The sequence below is a fragment of the Marmota flaviventris genome, chromosome 3 (genome assembly GCF_047511675.1).
Source record: "Marmota flaviventris isolate mMarFla1 chromosome 3, mMarFla1.hap1, whole genome shotgun sequence".
Taxonomy (NCBI): domain Eukaryota; kingdom Metazoa; phylum Chordata; class Mammalia; order Rodentia; family Sciuridae; genus Marmota; species Marmota flaviventris.
Window position 1 is genome coordinate 71,323,943 of NC_092500.1, and position 23,118 is coordinate 71,347,060.

Below are 23,118 nucleotides of genomic sequence, written 5' to 3' on the forward strand. Positions count from 1 at the left end.
TACTAACCATATGCTAGGCACATTTCTCAATGTTTTACACCATCTCTGTAAATTTTTCTGTATTGAATTTCTATTTTATTAAAAACAGAGTATGTACTAATGAGAATAAAATAAATGTTTGATAAAATACTTAACTTCTAAAAGGGGTTGTTCTTGTTAGTAGGGCATAGTGTCTTCTTCATTGTTATTAAGTTGCCATTATTATCAAATTTTAAAATTCAGTATAAATGTCATTTTTAATAGTATCTAGAGGGGGGAATACCTGATAGGAACAATAGAATTCTTGCCTCAATATGTTAAGAATCACAAGTGTATAGCAATGGGGTGGTGTGTTTGAGGATGTTAATTTTTTAAAATAACAAATATTTCTCTATCATTATAGAACTCTCTAGCTGAATTGATAAAAATATATATTCATTATTAAATAATAAGATAAAATGTACTCTTATAAAAATTATCTCAGAACTGTTTAATATCACTAATCATCATGGAAATGCAAATCACAACTTCAATGAGGTATCATCTCTCTTTAATTAGAATGGCTATTTTCAAAAAAAGACAATAATGAATACTGGGGAAGTTGTGGAGAAAGGGGAACTCATACACCCTTGGTAAGAGTACAAGTGTGTTGTACTCTTATGGAAAACAGAATGGAAGTACCAAAAAACAAAGGTTAACCACCAGTGATCTTACTACTGGCTAAATATCCAAAGGAAAGGAAATCAGTATGTCTGCATTCCTGTGTTTATTGAAGTACTATTCACAATAGTCAAGATATAGAATCAATCTAAAAGTGCATTGAAGAATGAATGGATATATATCTACAATGGAATATTATTTATCCATAAAAAGAACAAAATCCTATCATTTGTACCAACATTGATGAATCTGGAAGATGTTACACTAAATGAAATAAAGCCAGGCATAGAAAGACAAGTATTGCTTGATCTCACTCAAATATGGAAACTAAAACATTGATATTACAGAAGTAAAAAGTAGAATAGTGGTTACCCGATACTGGGAATGAGGAAGGGAGGATGGGGAGACATGGGTTAATAGGTAGAAAATTATGGTTAGATAGGAAGAATAAATTCTAACACTTGCAGGGTGATTATAATTAACAACAATTCATTATATATTTTAAAACCTTTAGAAGAGAGGATTTTGAATATTCTCACCCAATGAAATGATAAATGTTTGAGATATGGATATGATAATTATTCAAAATTTTTATTATACATTGTATGGATTGAATTATCACATTGTACTTCATAAATATGTACAGTCATTTCAGTTGAAAATAAAATTTAAAAAGTATTCTTTGGTTGGTGGCTATTGAATAAAATCCAAACAATTTGGTGTTTTATTTATTCTTCATAATTTCTGAATATGATTTACATTTTCGATTACTTATCTTTTTCTTTATATCTTAACAGAATTTTTACTATATACCTGCACATGAATATATACACATTAATATGTGTATATATATATAAACTTTTACTGTGTATATATATATATACATATTGACATGGACATATACATATATGTGTGTAATGCTTTCTTATATTATTTCCCTTTATTTGAAATTCCCTAAAGTACTATTGTTAACATTTATTTCTCCAAATAGATTGGTGTGCACAAAGTTTTGCCAAACAAAATGGGTTATATAGAGCTGTTTTTCTTTATTTATTAGTACACTGTATTGTTTTTACTTACTAGTAAACTGTATTGTTTCATTTCAAAATCTTGTTTTTTTGTAGAGCAACATAGTGTTCTAGAATACAGATGTATCATAGTTCCTTTATGAATGAATAATTGGAATTTCTGATTTTAAATAATTTAAAAATATTTTTAAAGATTTTATTTTAATCAAAGCCTGAATGTTCTCTATGATATGTGGATGCTAACACAAAATAAAGGGGGGGCAGGGAGAATAGACCTTCATTGGATTAGACAAAGCAGAATGAAGGGAGAGAAGGAGGGATTGGAATAAGAAAGACAGTAGAATGAATCGGATATAACTTCCTATACTCATATTTGAATACATGATCAAACCCCACCTTACATACAACTATAAGAATGGAATCCTAATAAGTTATGCTCCATGAATGTATAATATGTCAAAATGGACTCTATTATCATGTATATCTAAAAATAACAAATAAAAAAATTTATTTTAAAATAGTTCCTAGTTATTTCCTCTGGATTTCAAAAATATCTGTGTTGATATCTCTGATTTTGTTGTTTTGAGTCTTCTCTCTATTTCTTTTGGTTAGTTTAGCTAAAGGTTTATCAATCCTATTTATCTTTTCAAAGAACTAAACCTTTGATACATGATGTTTGTAATTTTTGTTTATTCTCAATTTTTGGCTCTGATCTTACTATTTCCTGTCTTCTATTTCTCTTATTGATTTTGCATTTCGTTTCTTCTTGCTTTTTTAGGGTCTTGAGGTGTAACACTAGATTACTTATTTGGGATCTTTCTTTTATTTATTTTTTATATAGATATTTAATGCTGTAAACTTTCCTCTTAGAACTGCATTCATACTTCTCAGAGATTTTGATATGCTGAATCTGTGCTGAATCTGTGTTCTTATTTGTTTTTAAGATTATTTTTTGGTTGTCCCCTGATTTCATCTATGACCCATTCCTTATTCAAAATCATATTATTTAATTTCCACAGTGTTAAAAAGATTTCTGTTTTTTTTTTTTTTTTTTTAATCTTGAAACTGATTTCTAACTCCATTCTGTTATGATCTGATCATATGCAGGGAATTATCTTTCTTTTCCTTTCTTTCTTTCTTTTTTTATATTTACTAAGACTTGCTTTGTGTCCTAAAATATAGTCTATTTTGGAGAAGGTTCCATGTGTAGCTAAGATAAAGCACATTTATTTGTTGATGAATGAAATATTCTTTAGATATCTGCTAGGTCCATTGATTAATTTTTCATTAAGAAAACTTTATTTTTTTAGTTCTGGAGACCCTTTACTTAGTTTATGTCTGGATGCCCTGTCTATTGGTGAGAAAGGTATATTGAAATCACCAAACATTATTGTTTTGGGGTCTTTGTATCAAGTAGAGTTTAAGTAAGTAGATGACTGACTTTGGGGAATAAATACTTATAATCATTATATCTTGTTGGATGATTACCTTAACCAGTATTGAATTATCTTCTTTGTCTCTTCTGATTAATTTTGGTTTAAAATCTATATTTTTTAGAGTTTTATTTAAGATTTTAAATAAATCTTCCATGAGCATCTTCTGAATACATCATTGCTTATTTGTGCTGTTATTATAGTAGGGTAAATTTTTAGATTTGGAACTGCTAGTTTAAAAAGTATTCTTGTTTAATATTGAATACTTTTCCAAATTACCTTTCAAGATGCTCCTGTAAGTTTATGAACAAATCTTGAATCAGAGTGTTGTTTCCCCACATTCTTATTCATAATGGACCTTATTATTCTTTTAACTTTTGATAATCTATTTGGTAAATCCACTGCGTTACTTTTTCTTACTGACATAAAGCTCTTCTTCATGTATTGTGAACATCAACCTCTAATCTATTAAATATTTCATTTTGTCTTATAAAATGCCATTTGTTGTCTAATTTTATTTATACTGTTTTTTCCATTAAGAAAACTATATTTTTTATATAGCTAAAATGTAATTAACTATGTGTTACTATGTGGCTTCTGTTTTATTCCAAATTCTTCTTTCTTTCTATATGACTAATTTCCTTCTTCTGCAGGATTATCCCCAGCAGCATACACACATACATAGTGTTTCTCAACAACAGTAAAAATCTCCCTTTACTACATGTCTATGAGAATCTACTTTCCTGTTGCTCCTAAAATGTCTCTTCATTTTCTTTTATTTCTCTTTGCCCATTCTCTCTTGAACCTATCAGACTTTTCATTTAAAAGTTTCCCCAAATAGCATTAGGGTTACCAGACATACATCGACAGGTTAAGTCTTCATCTTACTTGATCTGTCAGTGGCATTTGACATACTCCTGCTTTCTTGAGGCATGCTCTTTATTATTAAACCTTTGCGATACCTCTCTCACTTTTCTCTCCTCTAATCTTGGTGACCAAATTTGCTGATTTCCTTTGCTGATTCTTCCTCAAAATGGCCAGGTTCCAATAGGTTACTGAATGATCAATGGGTTATAGAAGACATCAAGGAGGAAATTAAAAAATTCTTAGAGATAAATGAAAACACAGACACAACATATCGGAATCTATGGGACACATTGAAAGCAGTTCTAAGAGGAAAATTCATTGCTTGGAGTTCATTCCTTAAAAAAAGAAAAAACCAACAAATAAATGATCTCTTACTTCATCTCAAAATCCTAGATAAAGAAGAGCAAAACAACAGCAAAAGAAGTAGAAGGCAAGAAATAATTAAAATCAGAGCTGAAATTAATGAAATCGAAACAAAAGAAACAATTGAAAAAATTGACAAAACTAAAAGTTGGTTCTTTGAAAAAATAAATAAAATCGACAGACCCATAGCCATGCTAACGAAGAGAAGAAGAGAGAGAACTCAAATTACTAGCATACGGGATGAAAAAGGCAATATCACAACAGACACTTCAGAAATACAGAAGATAATCAGAAATTATTTTGAATCCTTATACTCCAATAAATTAGAAGATAGTGAAGGCATAGATAAATTTCTTAAGTCATATGATCTGCCCAGATTGAGTCAGGAGGATATAGACATCCTAAACAGACCAATATCAATTGAGGAAATAGAAGAAACCATCAAAAGACTACCAACTAAGAAAAGCCCAGGACCGGATGGGTATACAGCAGAGTTTTACAAAACCTTTAAAGAGGAACTAATACCAATACTTTTCAAGCTACTTCAGGAAATAGAAAAAGAGGGAGAACTTCCAAATTCATTCTACGAGGCCAACATCACCCTGATACCTAAACCAGACAAAGACACTTCAAAGAAAGAAAACTACAGACCAATATCTCTAATGAACCTAGATGCAAAAATCCTCAATAAAATTCTGGCAAATCGGATACAAAAACATATCAAAAAAATTGTGCACCATGATCAAGTAGGATTCATCCCTGGGATGCAAGGCTGGTTCAATATAAGGAAATCAATAAATGTTATTCACCACATCAATAGACTTAAAAATAAGAACCATATGATCATCTCGATAGATGCGGAAAAGGCATTCGACAAAGTACAGCATCCCTTTATGTTCAAAACTCTAGAAAAACTAGGGATAACAGGAACATACCTCAATATTGTAAAAGCAATCTATGCTAAGCCTCAGGCTAGCATCATTCTGAATGGAGAAAAATTGAAGGCATTCCCTCTAAAATCTGGAACAAGACAGGGATGCCCTCTCTCACCACTTCTGTTCAACATAGTTCTCGAAACACTGGCCAGAGCAATTAGACAGACGAAAGAAATTAAAGGCATAAAAATAGGAAAACAAGAACTTAAATCATCATATTTGCAGATGACATGATTCTATACCTAGCAGACCCAAAAGGGTCTACAAAGAAACTATTAGAGCTAATAAATGAATTCAGCAAAGTGGCAGGATATAAAATCAAGACGCATAAATCAAGGGCATTCCTGTATATCAGCGACAAATCCTCTGAAATGGAAATGAGGACAACCACTCCATTCACAATATCCTCAAAAAAAATAAAATACTTGGGAATCAACCTAACAAAAGAGGTGAAAGACTTATACAATGAAAACTACAGAACCCTAAAGAGAGAAATAGAAGAAGATCTTAGAAGATGGAAAATATACCCTGTTCATGGATAGGCAGAACTAACATCATCAAAATGGCGATATTACCAAAAGTTCTCTATAGGTTTAATGCAATGCCAATCAAAATCCCAACGGCATTTCTTGTAAAAATAGAGAAAGCAATCATGAAATTCATATGGAAAAATAAAAGACCCAGAATAGCAAAAACAATGCTAAGCAGGAAGTGTGAATCAGGCGGTATAGCGATACCAGACTTCAAACTATACTACAGAGCAATAGTAACAAAAACAGCATGGTACTGGTACCAAAACAGGCGGGTGGAACAATGGTACAGAATAGAGGACACAGAAACCAATCCACAAAACTACAACTATCTTATATTTGATAAAGGGGCTAAAAGCATGCAATGGAGGAAGGATAGCATCTTCAACAAATGGTGCTGGGAAAACTGGAAATCCATATGCAACAAAATGAAACTGAATCCCGTTCTCTCGCCATGCACAAAAGTTAACTCAAAATGGATCAAGGAGCTTGATATCAAATCAGAGACACGCCGTCTGATAGAAGAGAAAGTTGGCTACGATCTACATACTGTGGGGGCGGGCTCCAAATTCCTCAATAGGACACCCATAGCACAAGAGTTAATAACTAGAATCAACAAATGGGACTTACTCAAACTAAAAAGTTTTTTCTCAGCAAAAGAAACAATAAGAGAGGTAAATAGTGAGCCTACATCCTGGGAACAAATCTTTACTCCTCACACCTCAGATAGAGCCCTAATATCCAGAGTATACAAAGAACTCAAAAAATTAGACAATAGGATAACAAATAACCCAATCAACAAATGGGCCAAGGACCTGAACAGACACTTCTCAGAGGAGGACATACAATCAATCAACAAGTACATGAAAAAATGCTCACCATCTCTAGCAGTCAGAGAAATGCAAATCAAAACCACCCTAAGATACCATCTCACTCCAGTAAGATTGGCAGCCATTATGAAGTCAAACAACAACAAGTGCTGGCGAGGATGTGGGGAAAAGGGTACACTTGTACATTGCTGGTGGGACTGCAAATTGGTGCAGCCAATTTGGAAAGCAGTATGGAGATTTCTTGGAAAGCCTGGAATGGAACCACCATTTGACCCAGCTATTCCCCTTCTCGGTCTATTCCCTAAAGACCTAAAAAGAGCATGCTACAGGGACACTGCTACATCAATGTTCATAGCAGCACAATTCACAATAGCAAGACTGTGGAACCAACCTAGATGCCCTTCAATAGACGAATGGATAAAAAAATGTGGCATTTATACACAATGGAGTATTACTCTGCATTAAAAAATGACAAAATCATGGAATTTGCTGGGAAATGGATGGCATTAAAGCAGATTATGCTAAGTGAAGCTAGCCAATCCCTAAAAAACAAATGCCAAATGTCTTCTTTGATATAAGGAGAGTAACTAAGAATAGAGTAGGGACGAAGAGCATGAGAAGAAGATTAACATTAAACAGGGATGAGAGGTGGGAGGGAAAGGGAGAGAGAAGGGAAATTTCATGGAAATGGAAGGAGACCCTCAGGGTTATACAAAATTACATACAAGAGGAAGTGAGGGGAAAGGGAAAAATAATACAAGGGGGAGAAATGAATGACAGTAGAGGGGGTAGAGAGAGAAGAGTGGAGGGGAGGGGAGGGAAGGGGGGATAGTAGAGGATAGGAAAGGCAGCAGAATACAACAGACACTAGTATGGCAACATGTAAATCAATGGATGTGTAACTGATATGATTCTGCAATCTGTATACGGGGTAAAAATGGGTGTTCATAACCCACTTGAATCAAAGTGTGAAATATGATATATCAAGAACTATGTAATGTTTTGAACAACCAACAATAAAAAATTAAAAAAAAAATGGCCAGGTTCCTTATTCTATCTGTGTTAATTGCCTGTCAATCCCTGTGTTTTTATGTCTATTTATATGATCTCTGTTCCTGTGACTCCCACATTGCTTTGTTCATTATAAACCTCTTTATTTCAGACTTACAAATTTATTTCCCCCTGCTCATGTATCCTCTTAAGTGTTTATTAACAACTCACAATATAAACATAATATCTGAGTTTATTGTATTTTTTAATTTTATTTTTAATTTAAATTAAATTAAATTTATTTTTAACATATAAAAACATGAAATTGTCCATATTAATGGGATTCCATGTGATATTTCAATACATGTACACATTGTGTGATGTTTAATTCAGGCTAAATATGTCTGTTGCTTCAAATACTTACCATTTCTTTTTGTTAAAAAATTTTTTAAAATGTATAGTACATTATTGTTATCCATAGTCACCCCACTGTGCAATGGCACCTCAGAAGTTCTTGCTTCTATCCAACTGCAATTTTAGTAATCATTGGCCAAAGTTTCTCTCTTTACTACTTTCCCCAGCCTCTGGTAACCATCATTCTATTCTGAACTTTATGAGTTCAGCTTTTCTATATTCCACTTATGAGTGAGATCATGCAGTACTTTTCTTTTTGTGCTTGGCTTTTTAAACTTAACATAATAATCTCCATTTCCATCCATGTTGTTGCAAATGACAGGATTTCATTCCTTTTTTTTTTTTTAAATGGATGACTAGTATTCTGTTCTGGGTATTTACCACATTTTCTCTGTTTGTCAGTTGATGGACATGTTTTCATTCCTTGACTATTGTGAATAGTGGTATAATGTTACTATGAACATGGAAGGGGTCTTAGATATCTATTCCACATACTGATTTTATATTCTTTGGAGATATACAGACATAAATGCACATATATGTACACACACATATTATTAGTGACATTTCTGGATTATATGATAGTTCTATTTTTTATTTTTAAAGCACCTCCATACTGTTTTCCATAATGCTGTACTAAGTTTCATACCTTCCAGCAGTATGAATGGGTTCCTCTTTCTCTACATCTTGATTCAGTTTTCTTAAGCTTGCTCCTCCCATATCCTGCATATCAATAAACTCATTTTTTATTTTTTGCTTATTCATGTTTAACTCATTGAAGTAAAAAACCTAGTCTCCACTAAATTGTTCTGTTTTGTCAACACTCTACATCAGCAAATTCTGACAGCTTAATTTTACACATATATGTAACATAGAAACAATTTCTTTTTAAAAAATATTTTTAGTTATAGATGGACACAATACCTTTATTTGTTTTTATATTTATGAGGTGCTGGGGATTGAACCCAGTGTCTCATATATGCTAGGCAAGTGTTCTACCACTGAGCCACAACCCCAGCCCCAAAAAACAATTTCTGTCTTATCTACCGCAACTACCCTGATCTAAGACACCACTCCAGTGGATTATTGCAATAGCACGAAACTAACTTTCCTGCTTCGGTCCCCTTCCCAACCCTTATTTAGCCATTCTTTCTTATTGCTGAATAATATTCCTTGTACTATTATATAACAATTTGTTTAGCCAGTCACCCACAGAAGAACTTCTGGATTGTTTAAGTATCTAACCTTAATATAAACAATTTTTTATCCTTTGGATAGAGAGAGAAGATTTTGATGGGGATTCTTTTGGTCTGCATTCTTTGGTATTTCCAAAATGTGGGCTTCTTCAGCTCCAAGTCTGATATAAAGTAGGAAAAAAATAAACAAACAAACAAAAATGCCAAGGGAACTCACTACAATATTGATTTTGGGTCCTGAAGTCCCTAACTGGTTTTCTCTCTTTTCTCTTTTAGTCTCTTCTTTTCCCCCCCACTCTGTAACAAATTTAAACTTATCTTTTAACTGATATATAAAACCATAACAATTATATATATTTAAAGGGTATCATATGATGTTTCAATACATATGTACATTGCATAGTGTTTTAAACTCTTATATTTGTTTTATATATAGTATCTAATTGTGCTTAATGGGAGGAATGGGAACATCTATCTATTCTGGATAGATGTTACCTCAATAATTTCTGAACTTAATTTTTAATGTGTCCCTTTTGACTCTTCTCTCTGTAGGTATCTGGAACTAGAAAGCAGTGGCCATCGGAATGAAGTCAGACTGCATTACCGCTCAGGCAGTCACCGTCCTCACACAGAAGTGTTTCCTTACATTTTAGCTGATGACAAGTGGCACAAGCTCTCTTTAGCCATCAGTGCCTCCCATTTGATTTTACACATTGACTGCAATAAGTAAGTGAAATGTTCTCACTTCAGGAAATCGAAGATTCTAAGAAATGACTCTCTGTTCATGTTCCTTCTCTGATTTTTCTTTTTACAGAATTTATGAAAGAGTGGTGGAAAAGCCCTCTACAGACTTGCCTCTGGGCACAACATTTTGGTTGGGACAGAGAAATAATGCACATGGATACTTCAAGGTATCTTTTGGTTAGAGTCTGAGCATAAACTGTAAATGTTTTCTAATGAGTTTGGAAAAGCTTGTTTCACTTTTTATGGTGTGGATCAAAAATAAGATAGGTGCACTTTTTAAATTTGTATCTATTTCTATTTTCCTTTTTCCCCCTTTTACACTGGTCTTTTATTTAACTGGCACAATGACTTCTCAGAGAGTTTGATCCTTAAACATTATAGAGATGGTCACAGGCTGCAGTTGGGACAGTTAACATGTCATTCTTAAAATTAAGCATTCAAAGCAATAAAAATCTAAAATGTTAACATACAGATAAATACTCATGACTGAAATATAACCTTTGGTGATACTTTTAAAGGATGTTAACTAGAAAATTTGAAGCTTTTTAACATTCATTATTCATGGTCTCCTCATACTCCAGAAAATAAGAAAAGAATACATTATGTCCACAAATATGTCCAAAAAGAGAGCAGTCATAATTTATATCTTTTTTTAGTGTGTACTTAGAACCACTTCATAGAAATACATAATTGGAGAGGATCAAAAAATTTAATTTCAGCCAGGTGCTGTATCAGATGCCTATAAATCCAGTGGCTTGGGAGGCTGAGGCAGGAGGATCAGGAGTGAGAGCTTCAAAGCTAGCCTCAGCAAAAGTGAGGCACTAAGCAACTCAGTGAGACACTATCTCTAAATAAAATACAAAATATGGCTGGGGATGTAGAATAAGTAGTCCAGTGCCCCTGAGTTCAATTCCTGGTCCCCCCTGCCAAAAAAAAAAAAAAAAAGATTTAATTTCAGTGTTTTAAGGATTAAGAAATAATGTCCAGAGAGTTGCTTGGCTGTAAGCACATAGTGCAATCATTTTCTCCCAGTGACTGTAACAGTGCCTGCCACGCAGAAATGGCTTAATGAATGGTCGTTAAAGAATGATAGGTGATATGTATAACTTTTGGATTTTATGATAGAGGTATAAATAAATTTAAAATTGTGTCTAAGCAAAGCATACAATTTTTAGAAAGGTAATTTTTTGTAAAACTTATTTAAACATTATTGCCTGGTGCTTTGGACATACTATTCCTACTTATCCCTACCCTTGCTAGTGTTAATACATTGTCCTTTCTTCCTCATAAACATCTGCATGAACCTATTCAGAGAGGTTAAGTGAGTTGCCCAAACCCAGGCAACTAATAAGTGACACATGTGGAAAATTGATTCCATGCATACAATTTCTAAAAATCAATGTTCTTGTCCCATGTAAGGGATGGAAGATGCATGCTGTGAGATCCAAATTTCTCCTCAACTGAATTATGAAAGTCTTTCCCAGGGAGCCCAGATGTGACTTCACAGTCCTCACACATCAATTATGTGTACAACTCTGTGGATAATCATCTGTATTATAGCCAGTGAATGGTCTCCATTAGAATTTGTGCAGTACATAAACTGTATAACTATATGTAAAGCCTTTTTTAACATTGCTGCTTTTAAGTGATAGAGGAGTTTGTGCAGGAGTTATCTTCTCTGTCCAAAACTCAAGCGAACAACAAATCCAGTAATTGCCACACAGTATACCAAAATGTTTATCATTCATAGTGATACCTGCTATTAATCAGAGTACACATGTGAAAGATAAACAGACAAGTATTTAACTAGTAAATCTCTATGGGTACATTCAGAATTGCCTTCATAACATGTTGGAACTTTTACCCATGCTATTAGACATTTTGTTTGCATTTTTCAAAGGAATAAAGGAAATATCAGTTAAAGAAAAAAAAAAAGTTGATGAAGGAAGAGAGAGGTGATGAATGAAAGAGACAGCTGGATTGTGTCTGATGAGATAATTTCTGAGTTACCATTGCCCTTTGCTTTAAGAGCTCAGCAAGCTGGAAGCTAATTATACCTTAATGACTAAGGATGCATGTAAATTTTGCCTATAAACGTGGGATGAAGCCTTCAGTGTAAAACGGGTCATTTCCAGCTGGCATTTTATGTTAAACTTTCTGTACTCCTAAAGACTCATCACTGAATCTTGCTGCAGCTGTTTAATAAATATATTGTTCTTTTTGAGTTGAGAAATTAATTTTAAAATATCCCACTGAAAAATGAGAAATGCTCAAATGTGCATTGCCTTAAAAACTTACTTTTTCTATTCTGTTCTTTTTGATGATTAAACTTAATTCAAAATTGGTAATAATATCAGTGTTTCTGAAGCCAGAAGTAAATTTTAGGTTAATTTTTAAAGGTCATTTTCAAGCCCTACTTCTGTGGCTAACTAAAAATAACTTCTCCAAACAACCTATCACCACTTAATTATATCTTGACATTTAATCTTAAGGCTTTAAAAATATTATCAATAAGAGACTACATGGGTAATAATCTGTTTTGCCTGATGAATTTCTTTCCCTTGGTATGAAGTAGAAGGACTATATTTAAAAAGACTCTTTACTCAGGGATTTTGGTGAATCCGTTCTTTAATGTTTTCTTCATGAACTTGACTATGGAATATAATTTGGGTAAATTAAAACAATATTTCTTTTTCTTTGTTTTTCATACACAGGGTATAATGCAAGATGTGCAATTACTAGTCATGCCCCAAGGATTTATTGCTCAGTGCCCAGATCTTAATCGCAGTAAGTCTATTTGTCCTTCCACTGTGTTATGTGATGAAAAGTGTGCTTCTTGCTTAATTTTGTCCAGAATGTCAGTTTGAAATTGGAGTTCACATCTAATGGATGTCAGCATAGACTTAATCAGATTGAGCCCCTTATAAATACAATTTGACCAATGTTGTGTTTGTATTTCCAGCCTGTCCAACTTGCAATGACTTCCATGGACTTGTGCAGAAAATCATGGAGCTGCAGGATATTTTAGCCAAAACATCAGCCAAGGTAAAAGCTACTCACAAGTATAGTGAAGAAACTAAGAAATCCTTGAAGTTTCAAACAGTTCTTTTTATAACCATTGATTTTCTCCTTTGAAACATTCCTTATACCATACTATTGGTAGGACTGAATCTAAATCCTTGCTCAAGGAGAAGGCTTATAAATATTCAGACCCCAGCCTTCTGTATACCAAATGATTCAGTAAATCAGGAATAAAGCAGATTACCTTTTATCCCTTGCTTATCACATAGCAAGATTTATTTTTAGTTTAAGTTTTTATTATTAGTTATTCCTACTTAGCTTTTTGTTATAAGCCAGAGGCAGCAAGACTGTGTAAAGAATATGGATACTATAATTTAGTCAAGGAAATGGTTTCACAAATGCTTTCTATCACTATTTTACAATTATAGGTTGATTCACTAATGTCTTAAGCATATATCAGGTTTTCTGACAATTTCACTAGATTTTTTATTTTGCACAGTAGTTATGAATTACCTGAAGGTTGTGTTGTATAGTATATGACTTGTTATTTATATGATATAACTCCTACATTTACTTTTTCACTTGAGTGAACATATTAATGAGGCAACATTTTTAAAAAAAACAGAGAATGCTTTTCTGCATTGAGTGATATGATTTTGAATTAGACATTGATTTGTGTTTTATAAATTGTACTTTTTGTTTTAAAGGCAAAAATTTTTCACAAAAAGTAAAGAAGGAAAACCCCTTTCTTTTAAATTAAAGGTTTAAATATGTTAATAATTAGGTGGATGATGGGTACAGATATCATTATTGCTAGATCCTTAAAAAACTTAGATGGCTGCCAGAATGTTTTGCATTTCTGAGTTGCTGGGATGGTGAACAATGTGAACCCTTCTTTTGTGCCACAGCTGTCTCGAGCTGAACAGCGAATGAATAGACTGGATCAGTGCTATTGTGAGAGGACTTGCACCATGAAGGGAACCACCTACCGAGAATTCGAGTCCTGGACAGATGGCTGTAAAAACTGCACATGCCTGGTATGGCTTCCATTTGTGTTCAGAGGAAGGGAACTCATATGTTCTCACTTCTTTAAAAATTTATTAAAACAATGTAATCATGAAAATTTCAAGACCCATTTCCTCAAGACACAACATTAAAGTGCCAGAAAACCTGGTCACATCTAAGAAACCCTGTGTTACATTATTAAAAACACTTTCTAGTCTGTAAAGATGATTATGGTTTAGGAATGCTATAAAGTTTATGTTTATTGATTCACACATGAAGTGAGCAATTTAAATTAGCATACTAAGGTGATTCTCAAAGGATTCTCTTATAGTCCTCATTAGCATTTCCATGGATTTTGACCCTCTTCATTTTATTAATACATTTTAGTGAAAGTAAATTGTAAATAGCATTAATTATCATGTTCAAATTGAGCAATGTAAACAAATAATGGATTTTAAAAAATAAGATTATCTCTAATAGTTTACTGATACAGTGGAATACAAACCATAGAGTTTAAATGAACATGATTTTGGCATAATTGCTCACAAATAAGGTAGACTATTTTAATGCATTATTATGTTATTTTATAACAGTATATTTATATTTTATAACAGTATACTCAAAAGTTCAAAATGAGTTTGGTTTTGAACTTTTAAATTTCACATTGAACTCATCTGATAGAAAGTAGTCTTTCTGGAGAGAAATCAAAGATCTATGTGAATTAACCTTTAAAAAAATTTTCCATGTTCATCTCGTTTATTCAAAAGCAGAATGTCATGTAAATATGAAAGTAGTTCAGAAATAACTGAGTGTGTGTAAGAGATGAAGAGAGAAAGAGCGGATTTTTATTCAGTAAAATATCATATATCTGCCAAAATTATAACACTTTACAAATCCAGTAAAGCCTTCCCAGTCTTGTTAAATGGGCACCAAAAAAATCTAACTGAGTAAAATCCAGGGTATGTTATAGCGAAGTCAATAAAATGAGTATGAAAGCCTAAGTAGACAACCACCTGAGATCTTCAGGTGACCTTAAGGAATCAAATTCCTTATGGGCCTGTCTGCAGTTTGGGGCATCCTTGTGGTAATTGTCAATACTAGTTTGCTTTGTAGGGGTAGCTTGTCCAATCTTACATATTCATTAAATATTCTTAAGACTGGGACTTCCATGATGGTAGCAGCTAGTCAAGAAATTTCCTGGTTTGTTGATGTTAATTTTGTGAGGAATCTGGGGATAATTGGGTGCTCCAAGCCTACTCTGAGCCTGCTATTCCCCTTGTTGTGTGGTGCCCTTCCATTCACCTGTGTCCATATTCACTTCTCTACAGAAGATTAGGACTCTAGTTCATTTAGGATCAGTTGCTTGACAAAAGATTGGGACCAATCACCAAATATGTTATGATTCAACTTTTATTGCTGTGGGTCACTGTGTTTTGGATGTTACTGTATAATAGCTAAAGGAAATAGGGTATTTATATGAAGAGTTTGACATTTTAAAAATGGATCAAAAAAACCTTGAAGACTATTTAATTCCTACTTAGAAATTCTTTAAATATTGTTTGCTTTTCAGAATGGAACCATCCAGTGTGAAACTTTGATCTGTCCAGTTCCTGACTGTCCACTTAAATCAGCTCCTACGTATGTGGATGGCAAATGCTGTAAGGAATGCAAATGTGAGCATAAATTTTATGATGAATACTTTCTTTGGAAAAAATAAAACTTTATATTAATAAATGTTTAACCTACTGATTTAATATGGGCAAGATAAGTAGCTTTTTGAAATAATGGAATAGTTAGAATTTCTCTATTTTGCTTGATTTGTGCTTTTCCATTTTGAAATGTTGTTCTTTTTTTTTTTAAGAAGGATAAAGTCTTTCTTGGAACAATCTATTCTGTATAGTGATGGTGGTAGGAAAGATGTGTAAGAATCTTACTGGAAGGCATTTCACCTATTGCATTGCTTAATATAAGTACCTCCAAAATAGATCAAGAATAGTCCACACTTGGCTGCAATAACAAAGGAAATTCATGATATAAGTGACCTTCAACAGCAAATGGATATACTGCTGCATTAGCCTAAATAACAGAAGTCCACATTATTTTAGAATCTTCCAGTGGTGATGGGCATGGCCTCAATTCAGAAAAAAAATGTCACACACTAAGGAAGCTTTTCTACCTTTTAGCTCATATTGTATGAGCTCGCTCCTGTAGCTATCCTCAAATGGGTGCTAGATCATTCATTAGTAAAAGAAATCAGTTCATCTATGTTGCTTATAATTTAAATGCCTTCTCCTTAATCCCTTTTAAAAGGAGTTCTTATTTTACTATTTTTTTGTAAAGGAGAAACATACTAACACTGAGTTATTATAAAGTTTGCAGAGTATATAAAGCTGTGTAAGTTCAAGTGTATTCAAATGTATGCATTCAAGATAGAGGGAGGAAGGGAAGGAAGGGGGCAAAAATAGAAATGTGGTGGAGGAAGAGGGAGAGGGAATTACTAGTGGCTTTTAAGGTGGTTTTATGTGCACCTTACTCCTTTGTCATACATTGCTCTTGCCTACACAGTAAGCCTGTACTGCTGTTGTTGAGATTGACATTATCAGAGAAAAATCAGGAAGTTGCTTTGTAGTTCATTGATTTCATTCCCTCAGGAGCTCATTTATTTTTAATTTTATTAGGCTTTACATTAAAGCCAGTCTATTTCATGAAAGTGTAGGAACCTAGTCAAGTAGATTTGGAGAACCTATGAAGGATTGAATACAATTAATTATTTTAACCCATGTCATTAGCTCCTTAGTGAGAATTAATTTGAGTTTTCCTTGGACATCTCTTAATAACTAGAAGCTATGGTGATGTTCTGTAATTTTCTTAGTAGGTATTTGGAGCTATGAAGAAAGCAGATTAAATATAGATCTTCCTAATTATAATACAGCAATAGCTGGAATCATACTTTCTATTCAACTTTCATCCTTTCCTCCCATAATTCTATGTTATTACCAGTGAACATGACAGATTTGCATTAAGTGATGTCAATTTTATTGGATATAGGCTGATTGAAATAATGGGCCATTGTAATGGATGCATTAGTCAGAAATGGTGACTTTGAGTTTTGATTCTACCATTTGTCTCTATAACCAAGAGTAAGCTGCCTATTAAATCATATTAATTCTTGAAATCTTCCCAACAAACATGCAAACACAATGAAATGGTAAAATATTGTGAGATTCATTAATACATAATTTTTCTGGCAGACTTTGGTATTGATGGAGAATTGACTATTTTCCTCAGATCTAAAATAGCGAAATCTGAAATTAATCAGTGCACAGACCACAGCATTCTTGGTGGGAAAAAGCCAAATCAATTAAGTTGACTCATTTTATGTGGGTGAAAAGTCACAAGGATGATGTGACTTTGTCTTTCTGGTAATATCTGATGATATGTCAGATAAATGCCATGGGATATAGAGGGCTTATGACTATGTTTGTTTGTTATTTAAATGATTTGTACTTCTAATTTTAATGAATTAAGCATTTTGCTAGAGCTAGCAAGACAATGCCATAAACAGGCATAGATCTTTTTCCTCCTCTAAGGGAAATAAGTGTTTAGTTCTTATGGATATTGTTAGAGATTATTTAGGAAGGAGGTACAATTTTAAAACAAGTCACTAAGAATATTTTAGAAAATGTGCTTCTGAAAAGTTTCACATAAGACAGATACTTAACAACTATCACTGACTTTTTTAGAAAGTGCAGATTTCTATATATATTCTTACAGTAGGAAAAACAAAATAGTTACACATACCAGTAATTTTTTATGTATGCATGTATGTGTTATCTTTTCTGTAACATGAGGAGAAAGTCTCATTTTCCTATGTTAATGTCAATAGTAGTAGTACTTTATAACTTATGAGAACTTAATTTTATTGGAGTATACATTAATGTCCAAGGTGCTTACTCTTTTAAACACAAAAGCTCTCCTTTTAGACCTCTGTACTTACCCTATCTTTTAGACTTTTTTGATCAATTGCCTTTTTAAAAATTTGTTATAATTAGTTATACATGATAGTAGAATGCACTTTGACACATCATACATAAATGGATATAACTTCTCATTTTTCTGGTTATAAATGATATATGCACAAAGTGTAATAATGTTTGATTCATTCTACTATCCTTCTTCCCCCTATATTCCCTCCCCTCCCTTCACTCTCTCTGCCTAATCCAAAGTACCTCTATTCTTCTCTACCACAACCCACCCTGCCTTGTTATGAATTAGCATCTGCATGTTAGAGAAAATATTCATCCTTTGGTTCTTTGGGATTGGCTTATTTCACTTAGCATGATATTTTCCAGCTCCATGCATTTACCAGCAAATGCCATAATTTCATTCTTCTTTAAGGCTGAGTAATATTGTGTATGTATACCACATTGTATTTATCCATTTATCTATTGAAGGACAATTAGGTTGGTTCCATAGTTTAGCTTTTATGAGTTAAGCTGCTATAAACATTTTAAGTCCTTTGGGTATAAACTGAGGAGCAGGATAGATAGGTCAAATGGTGGTTCCATTCCAAGTTTTTTGAGGAATCTCCATACTCCTTTCCATAGTGGTTGTACCAGTTTGCATTCCCACCAGCAATGTCCCCACATCTTTGCCAACATTTATTCTTTCTTATATTCTTGATAATTGCCATTCTGACTGGCAATTATCAAGAATATAATAAGATGTAAGATGAAATCTTAGAATAATTTTGATTTGCATTTCTCTCATTTCTAGAGATGTTGAACATTTTTTCATATATTTGTTGATTGATTGTATTTCTTCTTTTGTGAAGTGTCTGTTCAGTACCTCAGCACATTTATTGATTTGGTTATTTGTTTTTTGGTTTTAGGGTTTTTTTTTGAGTTATTTATATATCGTGGAGATTAATGCTTTACCTGAGGTGCTTGTGGTAAAGATTTTCTCCCATTCCAATTGCCTTTTAAGTGACATAAAAATCAATAAAATATATTCTTCAGTGAAATTTGTTTAAGAAGATAAATCATTTATTGTTTTCAAAGCTCTCAGAAAATAAAACACATAACCTAACTGCTCAAAGTTACTTTGCCAATATTGAAATGAATAAAACCATGTAATTGCCAGTCACTATTTGGTGTTCTTCAATTTGCTTTCAGGCTTGTTTCATCAGAGTTGTTTGCACTATTCTAAGCAGTCCTGTTTGGTAGCCCCCATTTTTTTCCACTCAGTAACTTAGCTCCAACCCTTTATCTGAATATAAACAGTGATGAATAGCAATAAAGTGATTGTTCTAGAATGAAGAGGGAGAAGCAAGCTTTTCTTTATTTGAATATACATGAGGAAAATTGTGGGAGGAATTCTTAACTTTTCCTGGCTCTACCATTGAGCTATTGCTGTGGAGTTAAATAGGTTAACATTCAAAGTCAAGAATGCAAATGCCAAACCATTAAGGTAATGGTAAAGCACAAATATAATGAAGTCATTATCACTTTTTCAGGTTAGAGGGCACATTCCTTGTCCCTCTTTTGATTTGTACAACTCAAATGAGCACCAAAGAATGTTGCTTCCATCTTCCTAACAAGAATATTTCATGACTTGTCCAGAATACACAGTTAGTGGTCCCAGAGAAATTCCACCAGATAGTGCCATGCTTTGTCAGTCTGCTTCCGTTTTTAAAATTATCCATTAAAATTAATCTAAGTGATTCACTTATATCATTTGGAAGCTAAGCTCACTTCAGGTGTTCTTGAGTTCTAGTTGAGGCAAGGCAGAATTGTGAAGTAAGCAGAGTTATCCTTTATCATTTATCTTCTCCCCTTTCAGCCACCATCTTCCTATCCTTTGTCTTAGTCTCAGGCTTTTAACTAGTAAATAATGAGATTCAGTAACACAAATTCAAGATAGCCCTAGAAAACATAATGAATCAATATTTTGGGTGACATTAACTCTGAACTAGAAGGAGGTCAAGATCACTACAATATGTAAAATTTGACTCAGTTTAAAAAATAAAGAATGTCAGAAATAATTGACTAAGTTCTAGGATATAGAAAGTTACTAAAAGTCACAGAAATTGGAAAACATAAAGTATCAGTGCTTTCATTTATTTTCTTCCAGTGGATTGTTGATTCAGGCTTTTACATGGAACTCTGCTTCACAGAAAAGGTGGTTCATGAAAAGAGAGTATATGAAATAATTCTGACTGATGCTAGAATGTCTTTTACTGAAGAGACTGTGTTTAAAAATAATAAGAAGGCAAATTTACCCTTCCGTTACTTGAGAAATATGAAGTATGAAAATATGAATGTGATCATGAAAACTCGTTGGTGCTTGCTTAGTAGCAGTAGTACATGGTGTTTCCTCAGAGGCTTGATTTATATGAATGAATTAAAATTATTTTTCTTTTGATTGAACAAAATTAGAGTTTCAATACATAATATAGACTATATTTTAATATGCTTTGTGCTGATTAGACAGCAGCTTGTTTTAATTAAAGAGTCATCTTGGTTTAGATAAAACATACTTACTATAATGTGTTTGCATATTGAGTAGTAATGTCTGTGGATTACAAGTCCAATATTCTGAGTTTGAATTCTGGCTCTTCAGCTTATTTGCTGTGCATTTTGATCAAATAACTTAATCTCTCATAGTCTCAGTTTCCTCATCTGTAAAGTGGAGGTAATAATTATATATGCTGCTTAGAGTTTGTGTGAGGTTAAAGTGATTAAAACAATGTTAGCTATAATTATTTATATTAAAAGAATAATTCATATCTTATTGTTTAAAAATACAAAGTAGTGAAATGGTTTCATTGGATCATACATCTTAAAGCTATCTAGGACCTCAAGGTATTTCAGATATGTTTGAAAGAGCCATTTGCTTTTGGGAAGGTAAGATTTCATTATTTTTATTTTATAAAAGATTAGTGAAGCCAGGTAAAGTGACTTTGCTAGGCTCAAACAGTACATAATGTGAGGATTTTTTTTTCCTCTCAAATTGTGTTCTGATATATGGTACTACTTTCCCAAAACCTTTATCTTTCCCAAAACCTTTTATATGTAGGTATATCTAGATAAAGATTAACATTTAGAACTAATTTTTGTTCTATTTTCTGTGTGGTTTCTTTCACTCAGAATCATGTTTTGAAATTCATTCATATTTATAGATGTAGATCATCTCTACCTATTACACTATTTTTGTCATTGATGCAGATAATTAATATTTATTACTGTATATGTATATATATATTATTTGGGTTAAGTTTACACATTTCAGTCTCTTGTTAAAGGACAATTAGGTGGTTTCTAGATTTTGACCATATGAATAGTACCTCTGGAAACATCTTTTTATATGGTTTTTGATCTAATATATGCATGTATTTCTAATGAATATATACCTAACATTGGAATTGTTCGGTTATAGGTTAAAGTTGTTTTACTCTGTGGCAAAACCATATTGCCAAACAGTCACCAACAACATATGAATATTCCAAGTTGTTCCACATACTCACTCACACTTGACATTTTTCATTTTAGCCTTTCCGATAAATGATGATGTTGGTACATGATATTACATTTATTTTAAATTTGTATTTCCCCAATGACCAATTAAGATGAACACCTTTTCATGTACAGCCATGTATCACTAAATGACTGGGACATGTTCTGAGGAATGCATCATGTGGTGCTTTTGTTGTTGTGTGAATGTCAGAGTGTGTACTTACACAAACCTAGATGGTGTAGACTACTTCATATGTAGGCCATGTAGCATATAAATATGATATAGCCTATTCCTAAAGCCAAAATGAACACAGCAATGCAAGATTCAATCAAGTATATGATAAAATTATGCAGTCGAGAAATGGGATAGCCATCAGATGTATGAGGCTGCTGCTGATATAATACAACATTACTGTTCTATAGAAAACCTTTTTCATATATATATGTATGTATATATATATATATATATGTGTGTGTGTGTGTGTGTGTGTGTATATATATATATATATATATATATATATATATATGGAGTACACTCTAAAATGGTAATAAAAGCATAGTACAGTGAATACACAAACCAGTAAATAGTCATTATCAAGTATTAGGCACTTGTACATGATTATTTGTATTGCAGTTTTGTTCCATGGGCAACACTGTAGGTTTGCTTACATCAGTATCACCACAAACACATGAGTAACATTACATTATTACATTATCATAATTGTAATGTCACTAGGTAATGGAAACTTTTCAGCTCCATTATAATCTCAAGGATTACCATTGTATATCTGGTCCATCATTGACCTAAATATATGTAGCCCCTGGCTGTATTTATAGAAATTGTTTTTAATAACAGAAAATAAATGATTTTACTTTTGCAAAGAGAAATTTTCTTGCTTTTGAAAAGAGATTATAGTTTGGGAGGTTTAATTCTTTTATTTGTATATTTATATAAATGCTTCTGTAATATAAAATGAATAGTAATCTGGTGGGTATTAAAAGACTGTCTTTCAAGTATTTGTGAATACTTAACAAGGGCATTATAACCATATAAAACTGATTTGGAGGCTTTTGAACATGTATTCATGATTTTTGAACAAAAATCAATGGTATTAATTCACCAAGAATCTCTTTATTCTTAAAAAAAGGGGAAATATAATTTATTTAGGTTATATTAAAAGAAATTATTTTGGAGCAAAGTAACCAATAAACAGTTGTCTCTGCAGTAATGCTGGAAACATAGGAAGTATCCAGGATGGGTTGAGGTTCTCATGCATAAATATAATTACAAATTATTGGCATTATAAAGACACAAAGGACCATATGACCAGAATGCCAATACTGTGAGTGGGGAATTACACAATAATGAAAAAGGTAGAAATAGGAATAAAAAAAGAAGGTGTGATTTTCTAACATACTAGAGGCAGCATTTTTAGAATATTCCTTGAAAGCCTGTTGTTATTAAAGAATATTATGTTAAGAAATATATATATATATATATATATAAAGAAACAGTTGAGTGAACTGAAAGGTAATGGAAACTATGTGTATAGTGTTGTCTGAGTTCAGTCTTGTCTCACTAAAAGCAGCATGATTTAGTATTTAAAAA

General features: G+C 32.6%; 1 protein-coding gene across 1 annotated transcript in view; it reads left to right on the plus strand.

Annotated features, from left to right (window-relative positions):
* Nucleotides 1-23,118, plus strand: part of Nell2 (neural EGFL like 2) — a 384,451-nt gene that overhangs the window by 109,819 nt on the left and 251,514 nt on the right. Inside the window, exons 4-9 of the mRNA XM_027934141.3 lie at nucleotides 9,778-9,951; nucleotides 10,040-10,136; nucleotides 12,684-12,756; nucleotides 12,932-13,014; nucleotides 13,899-14,027; nucleotides 15,566-15,668. Of these exons, the coding sequence (XP_027789942.2) occupies nucleotides 9,778-9,951; nucleotides 10,040-10,136; nucleotides 12,684-12,756; nucleotides 12,932-13,014; nucleotides 13,899-14,027; nucleotides 15,566-15,668 (659 nt within the window). The remainder of the gene's footprint in view (nucleotides 1-9,777; nucleotides 9,952-10,039; nucleotides 10,137-12,683; nucleotides 12,757-12,931; nucleotides 13,015-13,898; nucleotides 14,028-15,565; nucleotides 15,669-23,118) is intronic.